This window comes from Aquarana catesbeiana, linkage group LG02 (genome assembly GCF_042186555.1).
Source record: "Aquarana catesbeiana isolate 2022-GZ linkage group LG02, ASM4218655v1, whole genome shotgun sequence".
Taxonomy (NCBI): Eukaryota; Metazoa; Chordata; class Amphibia; order Anura; family Ranidae; genus Aquarana; species Aquarana catesbeiana.
In genome coordinates this window covers 339,971,953-339,984,114 of record NC_133325.1, presented here as the reverse complement: position 1 = coordinate 339,984,114, position 12,162 = coordinate 339,971,953, and the positions used below count along the sequence as shown (strand labels likewise).

Genomic DNA, 12,162 nt, shown 5'->3' with positions numbered 1-12,162 from the left:
CAGTACACATGTACATTAGGAGAGCAGCGAGTCATGAAGAATCAAGTTATTATAAGGCCACTTTCACACTGAGGCAGTTTTCAGGCGTATTAGCGCTAAAAATAGCACCTGAAAACTGCCTCTCATACCTCCCCAGTGTGAAAGCCCGAGTGCTTTTACACTGGGGCGGTGCGCTTGTGGGATGGGAAAAAAAAGTCCTGCAAGCAGCATCTTTGGGGCAGTGTAGGAACGCTGTATACAGTGCTCCTACACCGCCCTGCTTATTGGAATGCATTGGCAGCGCTTCTGAAGTACCTGAAAAGCGATTCTGAAGCACCGCAACACAGGCGCCTTTAACCCTGTCTTTGGCCGCTAGCGGCTGAAAATCGCCGCTAAAACTATGATAAAGCACTGCTAAAACTAGTGGTGTTTTACTGCTAACGGACCTGCCGCGCCAGTGTAAAAGCAGCCTCAAGAAAACAAAGTAACTGATGCCACGGACATTGCAAGGACCGCTCACAGACACCAGTATCTGCGTGCGGACACCTTGCCGATCCCTGTCCATGCTGCATATTACACAAATTAAATGGGATTGGTGATCAACCTCCCCTCCCCCAATCAAGACAGCTCATTTATTAATCTGCTGCTCGCAGCCTGCAGATGCAATCAGTAATATCTGCTATTTTTCTTACTTTAATACACAAGCACTGTCTGTAGCACACTGTCATTCATTGCTTACTTCCAGCTAGGCTCCATGGCTCCTCTAGGTCACAGCGCCGCCACCACTTGCCAGCACAGCTCTCTGCGCTCCCCTGAGTCCTCCCATCTGCCTCCGGCCATGAGTGACATCACGCCACCGAGCTGGAACTAACGAGGCTCCTCCGTAGGGGGGAGTGCACAGTGAAGTACAGCGCGCTGACAGGGAAGGGAGGTGAAGGACTTGTGCCAGGTGCAGGAGCGCACTCGGCACACTTACAGACAGATTTTCAGGTACAGGTAGCGGCGCTGGCTAGTGTGTATAGCGTGACACCTGCAAGTGCGCCCCCCTCCTCCAGCAAATTGTACCGCCCAGGGCATCCGCCCCTTCTGCCCCTGCCTTGTACCAGCCCTGGCTAGCGGTTAAAGAACATATGGCATTGACAGGTATTTCTGAAAGACAGAACACTAGAATTATGTATAAAAACTGCCATTATTTTATATTTCCTAGGTGGAAGAGTTTTAGACAGTACAAAACTTCTTGGTGTGAGCAGAAATATTTCAATGGAACCAAACAACACTGGAAAAAGAACATTTTCAGGTATCTACCCTATTTGTAAACATTAAACCCCTTCTTTTTATATATTTTTAACACAAATATTTATTGCCAAATACATATGACGTTTAATGAATCAAGAATATAACAATAGCAAAAGCAGCCCATCTGACTTCTACAAAGCCTGATGATGGGGGGGGGGCTATCCTGCAGTAACTCAGCAACTGATTGGCAGACCCCTTTTTAGTAAAAGGATCTGTTTTCAGGTCCTTATCCATTAGCATAGGTGATGTATTCTTTCATTTGCCTTCTTTCTGAAACACATAAGTATTAATCCTTTTAGGTGGTCAGCTTTGCAAAGGTAAGGGACTGGGATATATATCAGACATCCTTTCCCCTTTTAATCACTGACCTGCACTATGCAAAATAAATTGAGATATGTCTGAGCTCAGGTCCTTACTGGCTTCAATATATACATGAGATACTAAAAAATTTGCATATATTGTAATTCATGCTCAGACTCACCAAATTCCTCAATCTGATCTTTCTCTAACCAGTTCCTAAACTTCCTTGCAGATTGCCACATTCTTATTTGGTAATAAGCATACTCTTATTTATTTGGCTTAAAGTGCAAATATAGGGGCAAAGAGGCATAGCAGGAGGTGACCCCCAACCCAGTAACATATAATCACCTTTTTTCACTCTCCAAGCTCTGAACTTCCATGTATATAGGAACATGTAATTCAAACTTTTCCTCTCATGTGATAGCAGTAATGCTTGGTGATTTGCCCAGCACTGTCACAAAAGGGTATGGAAAAAGTCCTCATCCCTGCATAGGCTTAGACTAGAATGGCTAAGAGGATACACATGGCTTGATTTCTTCACTCCCACCAGCTGGATTGGAACAGTAGTGAAGAGAGAGGAAGGTGAGTATGTTCTGCTGGGGAGTGAGGCAATAAGGCCTCATTTACATTTGTGTTTGAGGGGCGGTGAAACCCCATTGTTGAGCTGTTTTTTTTTTACCGGCACTCAACTGGCCCTAAACTACTTTCCCTGTTGCTGCTGTCTATTGCTGTCTGAAGAGTGGTTTGAATGCAGGTCGTGCTTCAGACAGAAGAGGCCTTAATCTAACCTGTTGCTTTTCCCTGCATGAGCAAATCACAATGTTGTAAAGCGCTGCATAAACTGTCGGCTCTATATAAATCCTGTATAATAATAATAATAAATCACAGGTTTGTTTAAATATAGCTTATTGAACTACTTTTAATTTGATCTTGTTATCTCTATAGTTTCTGTACCACCTTTGCCCCCAGTGAAACCAACTTCCATACGTAGAAGAATTCAGTATAACAATGTAACAGGGAGACCAAGAGTCACAGGTATGTTGTAAAGCTAGTGTTACTTGCTGATCGTGTCCACACCAAATTCGTGTCCATTTTCCATTCACCTTTGATCCATTTTCAACCATTTTTTACCTGCTTTGTATTCACTTTTTCATCCACTGATTTCATTGTCTGTGTAATGCATAGCATATTTATTATATCAGAAAATGTCATTACATTAAATCACCAGGTGAACTTTATTGAAAGATATAGAAAACTTACTTTATGTAAAATATAGAAATGCAATTAGGAAACAGTTGTTGAAAGTTTATGAGTATGCTTGCCATAACATAAACAGTGCATGTATTAAAGGCATTGTGTTATTTTATTTATGAATAGGTTTAGTGTAGTTGTAAAGGCCACAAAGGGGTTGGGGAGTTGGACATGGCCTGGGGGCATAGCTGCACCACTCAAACAAAAAAATATATATAGAGAGAGAGATAGAGAGAGAGAGAGATAAGATAAGATAGTTAAAATTGGTTGTAAATGTATAGGAAATACCTGTTATGTTTCTAAATATTATTGTGATTTTCTTATAATTGTTATTGTTGTGTTTACACAGTATCTTCACCACCACTTCCTCCTGTGAAACCAACCACCATTCGCAGGAGACCACCTACTAATGTTACAGCTAGACCAATACCCGCAGGTATGTGCCTCTCCACCTTATACTGTTTTTTTTTTTTATCGTCATAATTCAGAATGAAAAGGTTAGTGTTTTCTAATATCTGCCTCACACTTAATTAAAACTGCATCAGCCAAGAAACAAACAATTTGTTTCATTATTGTAAAGCTACCCATACACATGCAGTTTATCTTTTCTTTTCAGCTTTTCTCGGTTGATAACCCTAATTTGTATGGCTTGCAGACTTTCCAGCCTGATCATTACCTACCTACCTACCTACTAGGGTATTATTCAAGCAGAATGAATAATGCAATTGTCCAAGGGACAAATCACTTCATGCATCTGTCAGCCTATTCAGTTGAGTTCAGTTGAGTTCATCTGCCCGGGAAGTCCATAAATGTCTGACTTGGTCATCACTGTGAATGGCAAATATGAATAATCAAGTCACACATTACCAAAATGTAATGTCTTCAGGTGTTTGTCCAAATGCATACCCAAGAGGACATGATACCTAATATTCTCATAGGGTGTTGGGTATGAAAAATGTGCTACCAAAAACATGTCTTGCTGCCTAAAGTACAGTAACATTGCAGAATCCCCCCCCTTTTTTTTTTTTTTACTGTGCTGCAGGAATGGAAATTGGAAGCTTCTTGATTGCTATGACCAAAAATTCATTATATTTATGTATTTTTCATTTATAAACCAAACAGTATTTTCAGTACAATTGTACTGTAAAGTTGGGATAGGAGTTTCTCTAGTCTGTTTTAAAATTGTGATATAATAGGTGATAATAGGTAATGATTGCCTAACTTAAAAATCAACTGCATTGTGACAAAAAAATAATTCCCCAGTTGTATAAATTTTAAAAGTATTATTCCTTTAATCAAACTGTTTGAAAGGCTGATGCAGGATATAGGTGAGCACCAGACTAACACGCCGTAACTTCCCAGAAGCTGTTCTATTATCCTATAAACAATTAAGAAGTTAATAATGGCAAAATGCATCTTAAATTTCAATATCCATGCAGTATTATATGTTGCATACATTAAAATTATAATCTACTGGTGAACCAGGATAGTGTTTTAATTGATCAAACTAACCCACAACACCATGTCACTATTAACTTACTTCAACTAGTGAATTTAGTGAAACTAGTGAATGTTATAAACTCATGCTACATTCATACCTGAAATATAAGGTACGCAATTAAGGTATGCTGTGTTGAGGCAGTCCAATAATTTTGAACAGGCTCACAACAAACCCCAATGTACAAAAAAACACACCTGCAACATTTTTGGCAATTCTGCGCACCAAAACACACAGTATGCACATCATGGTGCACTTTACTACAGGATACTGTGACAGCCACTGTATGTGTGCAAAAGCGGTGGCGGCACAATGCAATACACACTGTGCATGAACACATGTTGCATTAATGTACAGTAAAAGAGGCACTACTGTAACGTACAAGTGTGAAGCCAACATTTTAATTTACCCACGTCTCACAATCAGAGATATTGGACGTACAAAAGGATTTTAGTATGATTTCAAAGAATGAAAGTATTTTAAAGATTTCAAAAGATTTACTAAAGGAGTTAAGTATCTTCACTCATTAGATTGCAATCTAACTTCCATTATGCAGTCAAATTAAATTCTTGTTTGCTTGTTTCATCTGCGCAGGATTGGGTATTCAACAGAAATTTGCTTTTCATATGATTGGATCATTTAAGTGAATATTCACAAAATTTATTGAGTGAAGATACTTAACTTAATCATCTCAAAAATTGTCCAAAAAGTGAAGATCTGATTTCCTTGTATACCCTGCAGAGAAGGGAATTTTCTGTAAAAGTATAGCTATAAAGGATTTTGAGGATAGCCAGTTGTATTGTGTTTAACTGTGGTTCTTTTTTTTCTTTTATCAAGACTTCTTTGTATCGAAACAGAGATGCATTATTTTAATCTGTTACCGCCGGCATAAATGCATCCACTGGGCGGGTGGGCTTTAATGTCGTTGTGGAGCTTACGCAGGGTTTAGGCTTAGCACTCAGCACTGGTGGGGGGGGGGAGCGACAACAAGGTTAGTGCCAGTGGGGGAGGTGGGAGGTGCCCAAGTTGTCAATTTTTCCCATTAAGGGCAACTATTCTCTTTAGAGAACAGTTGTACCAAAAATACATAGGCTGTCATTGCTGACATACAGCATACTTATGAAAATACTAGATACCTGGCTCTCAAATTAATTCAATGACTTCATTTTTTTTTTTTTTTTACTAACAAGATGGAACAAGTCGGTATGCGTTCTGACTTCAGTGTGTGTGCTTGTCCTTGGTCAACGAGCAGCTCATAAAATATTAAAGTCATAGGATTAGCAACTGGGCAACTAGCATTTTCAGAAGCAGTTCAGCAATGGCAACCTACATACAGTATCTCTTTCAGAACAGATACTGTATGTAGGTTCTGATCTTTGTACCTTGTTTTTGTTACCCCTTTCTTTCATCCTACTGCATATCATTCAAAATGACTTTATTGCGTTAGTAAAATCTATTGACTCATTTGAAAGTTCATTATCACCAGGCTCTTCCAACAGCCTGTGACAGACATGCTTATTATATATTATGATAATTATTATTAGCTTGGCTTCCCTCTTCGGTTAAAGGTCATGGTGTTATTTAGCTGGAAAAGATGAGGACATACTTATGTAGAGTCCCCCAGGGCATTTCTTCTAAATTTACGGGTCTGGTTCATTTAGCTACAATAGTGCTAAAATGATGTGCATTAATATTGACTTACAGGCCAATTTAGTACAACTTAAAGCAGTATTAATCCCAAAAGCAAACATTTATTATATTCCAGCTTACCAATTCTTAGATGTGATAGCTTTCTTTCTTCTATTTCCAGCTGGTGATCCAGCCAGCAAGTCTGTTATTTTTTAAAAGCACAAGCTCTCCAGCAGAATGTATCAGGGATGTATCAGGGATGTTTAAAATTATGCGTTTTTATTTATTCATGCAAAACCTTTATCCCAAAAGGCAAAAAAAAACAGTTTGCTGTAACTGATTAAAAAGTGTGAGCTGGAGTTTGACTTCAATGTGTTAGTGTATCTAAATCTGCTAATACATTTAACACTACCCTCCTCTCCAGACTGACAATGCTGCTGTCTGCTGTGCCTCCTCTACTCATTCCCCAGGAGTTGTGTCTCACCTCACTAATACAGGAGGTGTGTTACTGGCCAGATCACCAGGTGAAAACAGGGGGAAAAGGCCAAAGAAAAGAAACTGATGCAGCCACTACTAACTACTGATTAGTAAGCTGTAACATAATAGACTTTTGGTTTTGGGTTCAGTACTGCTTTAAGCATTCTTTATTGCCAATGACCATTGTTGGCAGTTTCATGAATCAGAACCTATATCTTTTAATTGATGAGTGATAAGGTATACATGTAGATGATGTCCAGAAACATAGATCTAAGTAACTACAATAGACTATAATGTTTTGAAAAACATCCCCCAATCCCAGGATAGATCTATTGACCCTTCAAAAAATATAAAAGAGATCTAAATATATATCTATCTATCTAGATATATATATATATATATATATATATATATATATATATATATATATATATATATATATATATATCCAGATAGATAGATAGATAGATATATTTATCTATCTAGATATACATATATATATATATATCTATATCTATATATAGATATCTATATATAGATATCTATATATAGATATAGATTTATCTATCTATCTATCTATCTATCTATCTATCTATCTATCTATCTATCTATCTATCTATCTATATCTATATCTATCTATCTATATCTATAGATAGATAGATATAGCTATCTATCTATCTATCTATCTATCTATCTATATCTATCTATCTATCTATCTGTCTGTCTATCTATCTATCTATCTATCTATCTATCTATCTATCTAGATATAGATATATATATTTATCTATATATATAGATATATATTATATGTCTACTTAAATGCAGACATACGGCATACAACAGCATAGAGACATAATCCCTCAGAACAAGAGATAGGAGTTTTTTAGGCATGGTTGATTACAGTTGAGTTGAATTAGCGACTATTCGTGGAATAAAATTCATATACCTCTACTTTTTAAATGGAAAGTATATGTGGAATTTGCAAAACATTTTTCCATTAACAACTGGGTTATCCAGCTGGGTTATTTTTTGCTTCTGGAAGTCGCTACTACTAACCTCACTGTTAGCAATAATTGTGGCATCACTACCCAGCTTTGTGTAATTAATTCTTCTATGTTAAAGGTTCAGTCAGCCAGAGTACTTATCCATTGCTTTAATTGGAGAGTTTGCTGTGCTTGACATCCCACTAGCCACATCTATTATAAGGGAGACCCCCCTTGCTTTTGGAGGAAAAGGAAAGGAGGGAGGGGTAAAGCCAGCAACTACTGCAGTGAGAGTTCTCCACTGGATATATAAATTTTTGGTGGACTGACCCTTACGCATTAGCTTGTATCATTTTACTTTAATTACAGACAAAAATCTGCTTTCATATGTAATATAGACTTACATGTTTACTATATTGGGAAAATGTTATGGTGACTTAACAAGTGCCTGTTTCTTTAAAAAGGATGTGTTCTGATATCACGTGCTCCTTCAGCTCCCAAGCTCAACTGTACAGTGATATATATAAAACCACCAAAGGTGCAGCCAACCTTGCCTGCTACAGACGAAGACTTTGGTATGATAGATAGCTTTTGTGTGACCATAAGCTGTTAAAGAGGACCTTTCATCACCACCTAACTCCTATTTGTGACTTTCTTAAGAACCAGAGTGCTTATTGCATGCGTTCTACCCCTATGTGGTGTAGTAGTATGAAGGAATTAAAGTACAGGAAGCAACCAAACAACTCAAATATAGATTTCTTAATAATAGGTCATTTTTGATGAACCATGAAATCTTACAAAAATAACAGGTTTAAATGATCAAAGGTCCGCTTTAAGGCTTTGCGAAATTAAATATAGTACATAGATATTGGTTTATATCACGTTTCTTTAACTTTATATACAAAAATAAATCAAGGAATCTTGTAGCAGAAAACAAAGTATTTGCTATATAATTCAACTATCCTATATATAACAGTCTTAGAAACTAGCAGTGTGCTTACTCATAGTTTTTTCAACATACTTTTTATACAAGCAAAAAATAATTGCTAAGCAAGTGGAAGATAGCCTTGTTGAGACTGGCTATGTCAAATTCAAGGACTATACACTTTGGACTGTATATAGTAAATAGTTTGAAAAGTCATTGCAAATTTGATGCCTCTTTAGACATAATTGAGTGCATTGAAAACTGCATTCACAACACAGACTACTTTTTTTTTTTCCGCTAACATTAATTCCCACTGCATTTACACTATCGGGTACAGAGATGGCGGTAGTAGAGTGTGTACCATGTTAACCATCGATTAATGTAGAAAGTTTGGAGTTTAAGTGATGTTAGCCTCTGTTGGCTAACTTGGGTTATTAAAGATGCAAGCTTTCGGACTAACTCAGATATCTTCTTCAGGCTTAAGACAAGTCCGCTAGTAGCCGAAGAAAGGGTTAAATGCGTCCGAAAAGCGCCGCTGCTGAAGAGCTTTTCAGGCGCTTCGGCAGCAGTTCCCATTCATTTCAATGGGCAGGGGCGGTGGAGGAGTGGTGAATACACCGCTCCTAAACCACTCCAAAGATGCTGCTTGCAGGACTTTTTCTAATGGGGCTGCAGAGGAGGCGTTTTTCAGGCGCTTTACAGGCTCTATTTTTAGCCCTTTAGCGCCTGAAAAAGGCCTCAGTGTAAAAGGGGTCCAAAAATATTACTGGGGTAATTGACTTAAGCCTGGTACACACTATCAACCCGCTGGGTAGAGCGAATTAAAATGTGATGTTAGTACAGCGATCTACCCGCTGAGCTATTGTGTTCCGACAGTGGGACTGCCCCTCCACCTTGACACACCGGTCAATGCCATTGGCTGACAGCGCTGGTCAGATGCTGATTGGATGCTGTTTTTCCAGCATGCCAGTTTGACAGCAGCCAGTCGCCTTCTGTCGTACAGGCTGGTGTACACACGGGCCGAATGTTGGCCAGTTTCTAGTCAATACCGGACGATATTCAGCCCATGTGTACCAGGCTTAGAGATAAGGCACAATTCTCACCTGAAATGACAGTCTTTTTTGGATTTCAATAAAAGCATGTCACCTCAATAAGTCCTTTTTGAACTGGTGTTTATCTTTTATAAAAAAAAAAAAAAAAAACAGAAGATGAATAGGTAAAAAAAACTGTATGTGCAAGAGTCAGAGAACAATAACATAGAAGACACAGAGAAAATGTTATTGTGGTCCATTTATTTTGCATGACTTTTCTAATTAACATCTCTAAATGTGGACCATGGGGTTGATTTACTAAAAAACAAATAGATTGTTCACTTTGCAAGGTAATTTTCCCAAGAGCTTAGTGAATGTGATGAAATTTCACTTTGCAAAAAACAATTACATCTAGGAAAAAGAAAAAAACATTTTGCTTGCATATGTTTGGATGATGGAAGTCAGCAGAGCTTTACCTTATCCATTAAGTTCTAATGATAATTCCCTTGCAATATGCAATGTCTATTGCAAAGTGAATAGTCTGTTTGCCTAGTAAATCAATCTCTACGAGTACACTACCGAATCAAGAGTAAACTGTATTCTTTTATTTATTTTTCTAAAAAAACTAAAACGACGAGACATTTAGCAAATGGTAAGCCGTGCTAATGATAAGGTAATTAAGATATCCAAGAGAAATTTACAGGTTTTTTTTTTTAGAATACAATTTTACTGAGTTTGTGGCACAAAAGACAAGAAACAGAACAGGCATGTCTTACATGACCATGTCAAAGTAAAAGCAAACAGCTTACACATAGAACTTCAAGAAAAAAACATTACCAAATATTGATGGAAGAAGTCAGGTATCGACTGGAGTCTAATAATGAACAAATACCAGGCCCAAGTGTCCACTTGAACCATGACAGAGGTAAACAGAGGTAAAGGTAAAATCAAAGTAGTGGGAGGAAAGCAGGTGTGTTTCAGGCTTGACCCCAGAGTAGTGTAAGTAGGTATAAGGTTCTCTGCAGGACAGGTTCTACAAGAGTCTAGGACAATTTCTCTGCAGGGCCATATACAGGTTTCTTTGGTAAGGAAAGTAAAACGTGTTCAGTCTATTATTTTATATAGAAAACAGTCTCTTCTTTCATAAATAATGCTATAATTTAGTGTAGAAACAAATTTGCACTACAGCTCTGTTTTCCACATGAGATTAAATTCTCTGTAGAATTCTTCAAGTTCCACTAAAGATTCTGGTCCAGGAATAAAAACAATGATTCAAAGAAATAGCAAAAAAAAAACTTATGAAAAGGGCATTTGCCATTTAGACATGTTTTCATCCAGTAATAATAATGATCTCAGGCAGCTGGGTGTTCCTTTCAGTTTTCTATTGGCAGACATATTACTTAGGTTTTTTTTCATTGCAGCCAGGCTCTGATCTGTGGAAATGAAAACACTACAGTTATGAATAGGCATGTATGAAAAAAAAAATGTTTGCAAAGTTGACTTAGAAGGAAAAAAGTACAATTTGAAACACATGTCAGCCAAGGCAAATGGGAGGGAGATGGGATGAGATGGATGGCCAAGAGGAACCAAAAAGCCCTCCTCCAAAATACTGACTACATTTTTCTCTTAAAAGAGAAGGAATTTACACATCAACATTTCTATAACAAATAAGGAACTGTGTGTCTGTTCCTCTTTCAATGATAGCGGAAACATGTAAATAACTGCTTTACTTCTCAGTGTCCAGTGTTATCCAGATCCACTTATTGCTATCAAATATATTGGGTACACTTGGAATATATGGAAACAATGGCTTCTGTGGAAGATGGTTTGATGAACACTGAGACAGGACAACTAGTGAACGTATAGTGAGGCGAAAAAATGGAACCAAGGAGCCCCTCTACACTGCTGAGAAGCACAGTGTTTCTTTCTTATAACAGGAGAAATCTGCATTTCCTCATTGCCATCACAGATTCAAAAATAGAAAAAAAAAATGTTTATTGCTCATTTAAGGTAACTGGACAGAGCTTGCAAAAAAAGCATAGCTGACCACTTGGACACAGGAAAAAGATTGACTTGCAGGGCTTTAGGGTTGACATTCTAATAGCAAATAGCAAGTGCAGTTGCGCTTATTTCTCCCACAACTAATGCCCTGTACACACGGTCGGATTTTCCGATGGAAAATGTGTGATAGGACCTTGTTGTCGGAAATTCCGACCGTGTGTAGGCTCCATCACACATTTTCCATTGGATTTTCTGACACACAAAGTTTGAGAGCAGGCTATAAAATTTTCCGACAACAAAATCCGTTGTCGGAAATTCCGATCGTGTTTACACAAATCCGACGGACAAAGTCGCATGCTCAGAATAAATAAAGAGATGAAAGCTATTGGCCACTGCCCCATTTATAGTCCCGACGTACGTGTTTTACGTCACCGCGTTTAGAACGATCTGATTTTTTGTGTGACCGTGTGTATGCAAGACAAGTTTGAGCCAACATCCGTCGGAAAAAATCCTAGGATTTTGTTGTTGGAATGTCTGAACAAAGTCCGACCGTGTGTACGGGGCATAAGTGAATGTGGTGAAGCTCTGCCAATTTCCATCATCCAATCATGCGCAATCAAAAGTGCAGTTTTTTTTTATTTTCCTTGCACCTGATTGGGTATTGTTTTGCAGGTGAAGCTTCACCACATTCATTAAGCTCTGGGGAAAATTACTGCAATTGCATTTGCAAAGTGCACAATTTATCTGCCTTTAGTAAATAAACCCCTGTGTCTTATAAACTTTGTTAATATA

General features: G+C 37.9%; 1 protein-coding gene across 50 annotated transcripts in view; it reads left to right on the top strand.

The window, feature by feature from the left end:
* ABI3BP (ABI family member 3 binding protein) overlaps nt 1–12,162 on the top strand; it is a 496,221-nt gene that overhangs the window by 393,022 nt on the left and 91,037 nt on the right. For 49 of the 50 annotated variants that reach the window (XM_073614901.1, XM_073614909.1, XM_073614887.1 and 46 more), the window contains 4 exons: nt 1,187–1,276; nt 2,521–2,610; nt 3,176–3,262; nt 7,878–7,988. In XM_073614901.1, coding sequence (XP_073471002.1) covers nt 1,187–1,276; nt 2,521–2,610; nt 3,176–3,262; nt 7,878–7,988 — 378 coding nt within the window. The remainder of the gene's footprint in view (nt 1–1,186; nt 1,277–2,520; nt 2,611–3,175; nt 3,263–7,877; nt 7,989–12,162) is intronic. The other variant, XM_073614913.1, reaches the window with a different exon arrangement.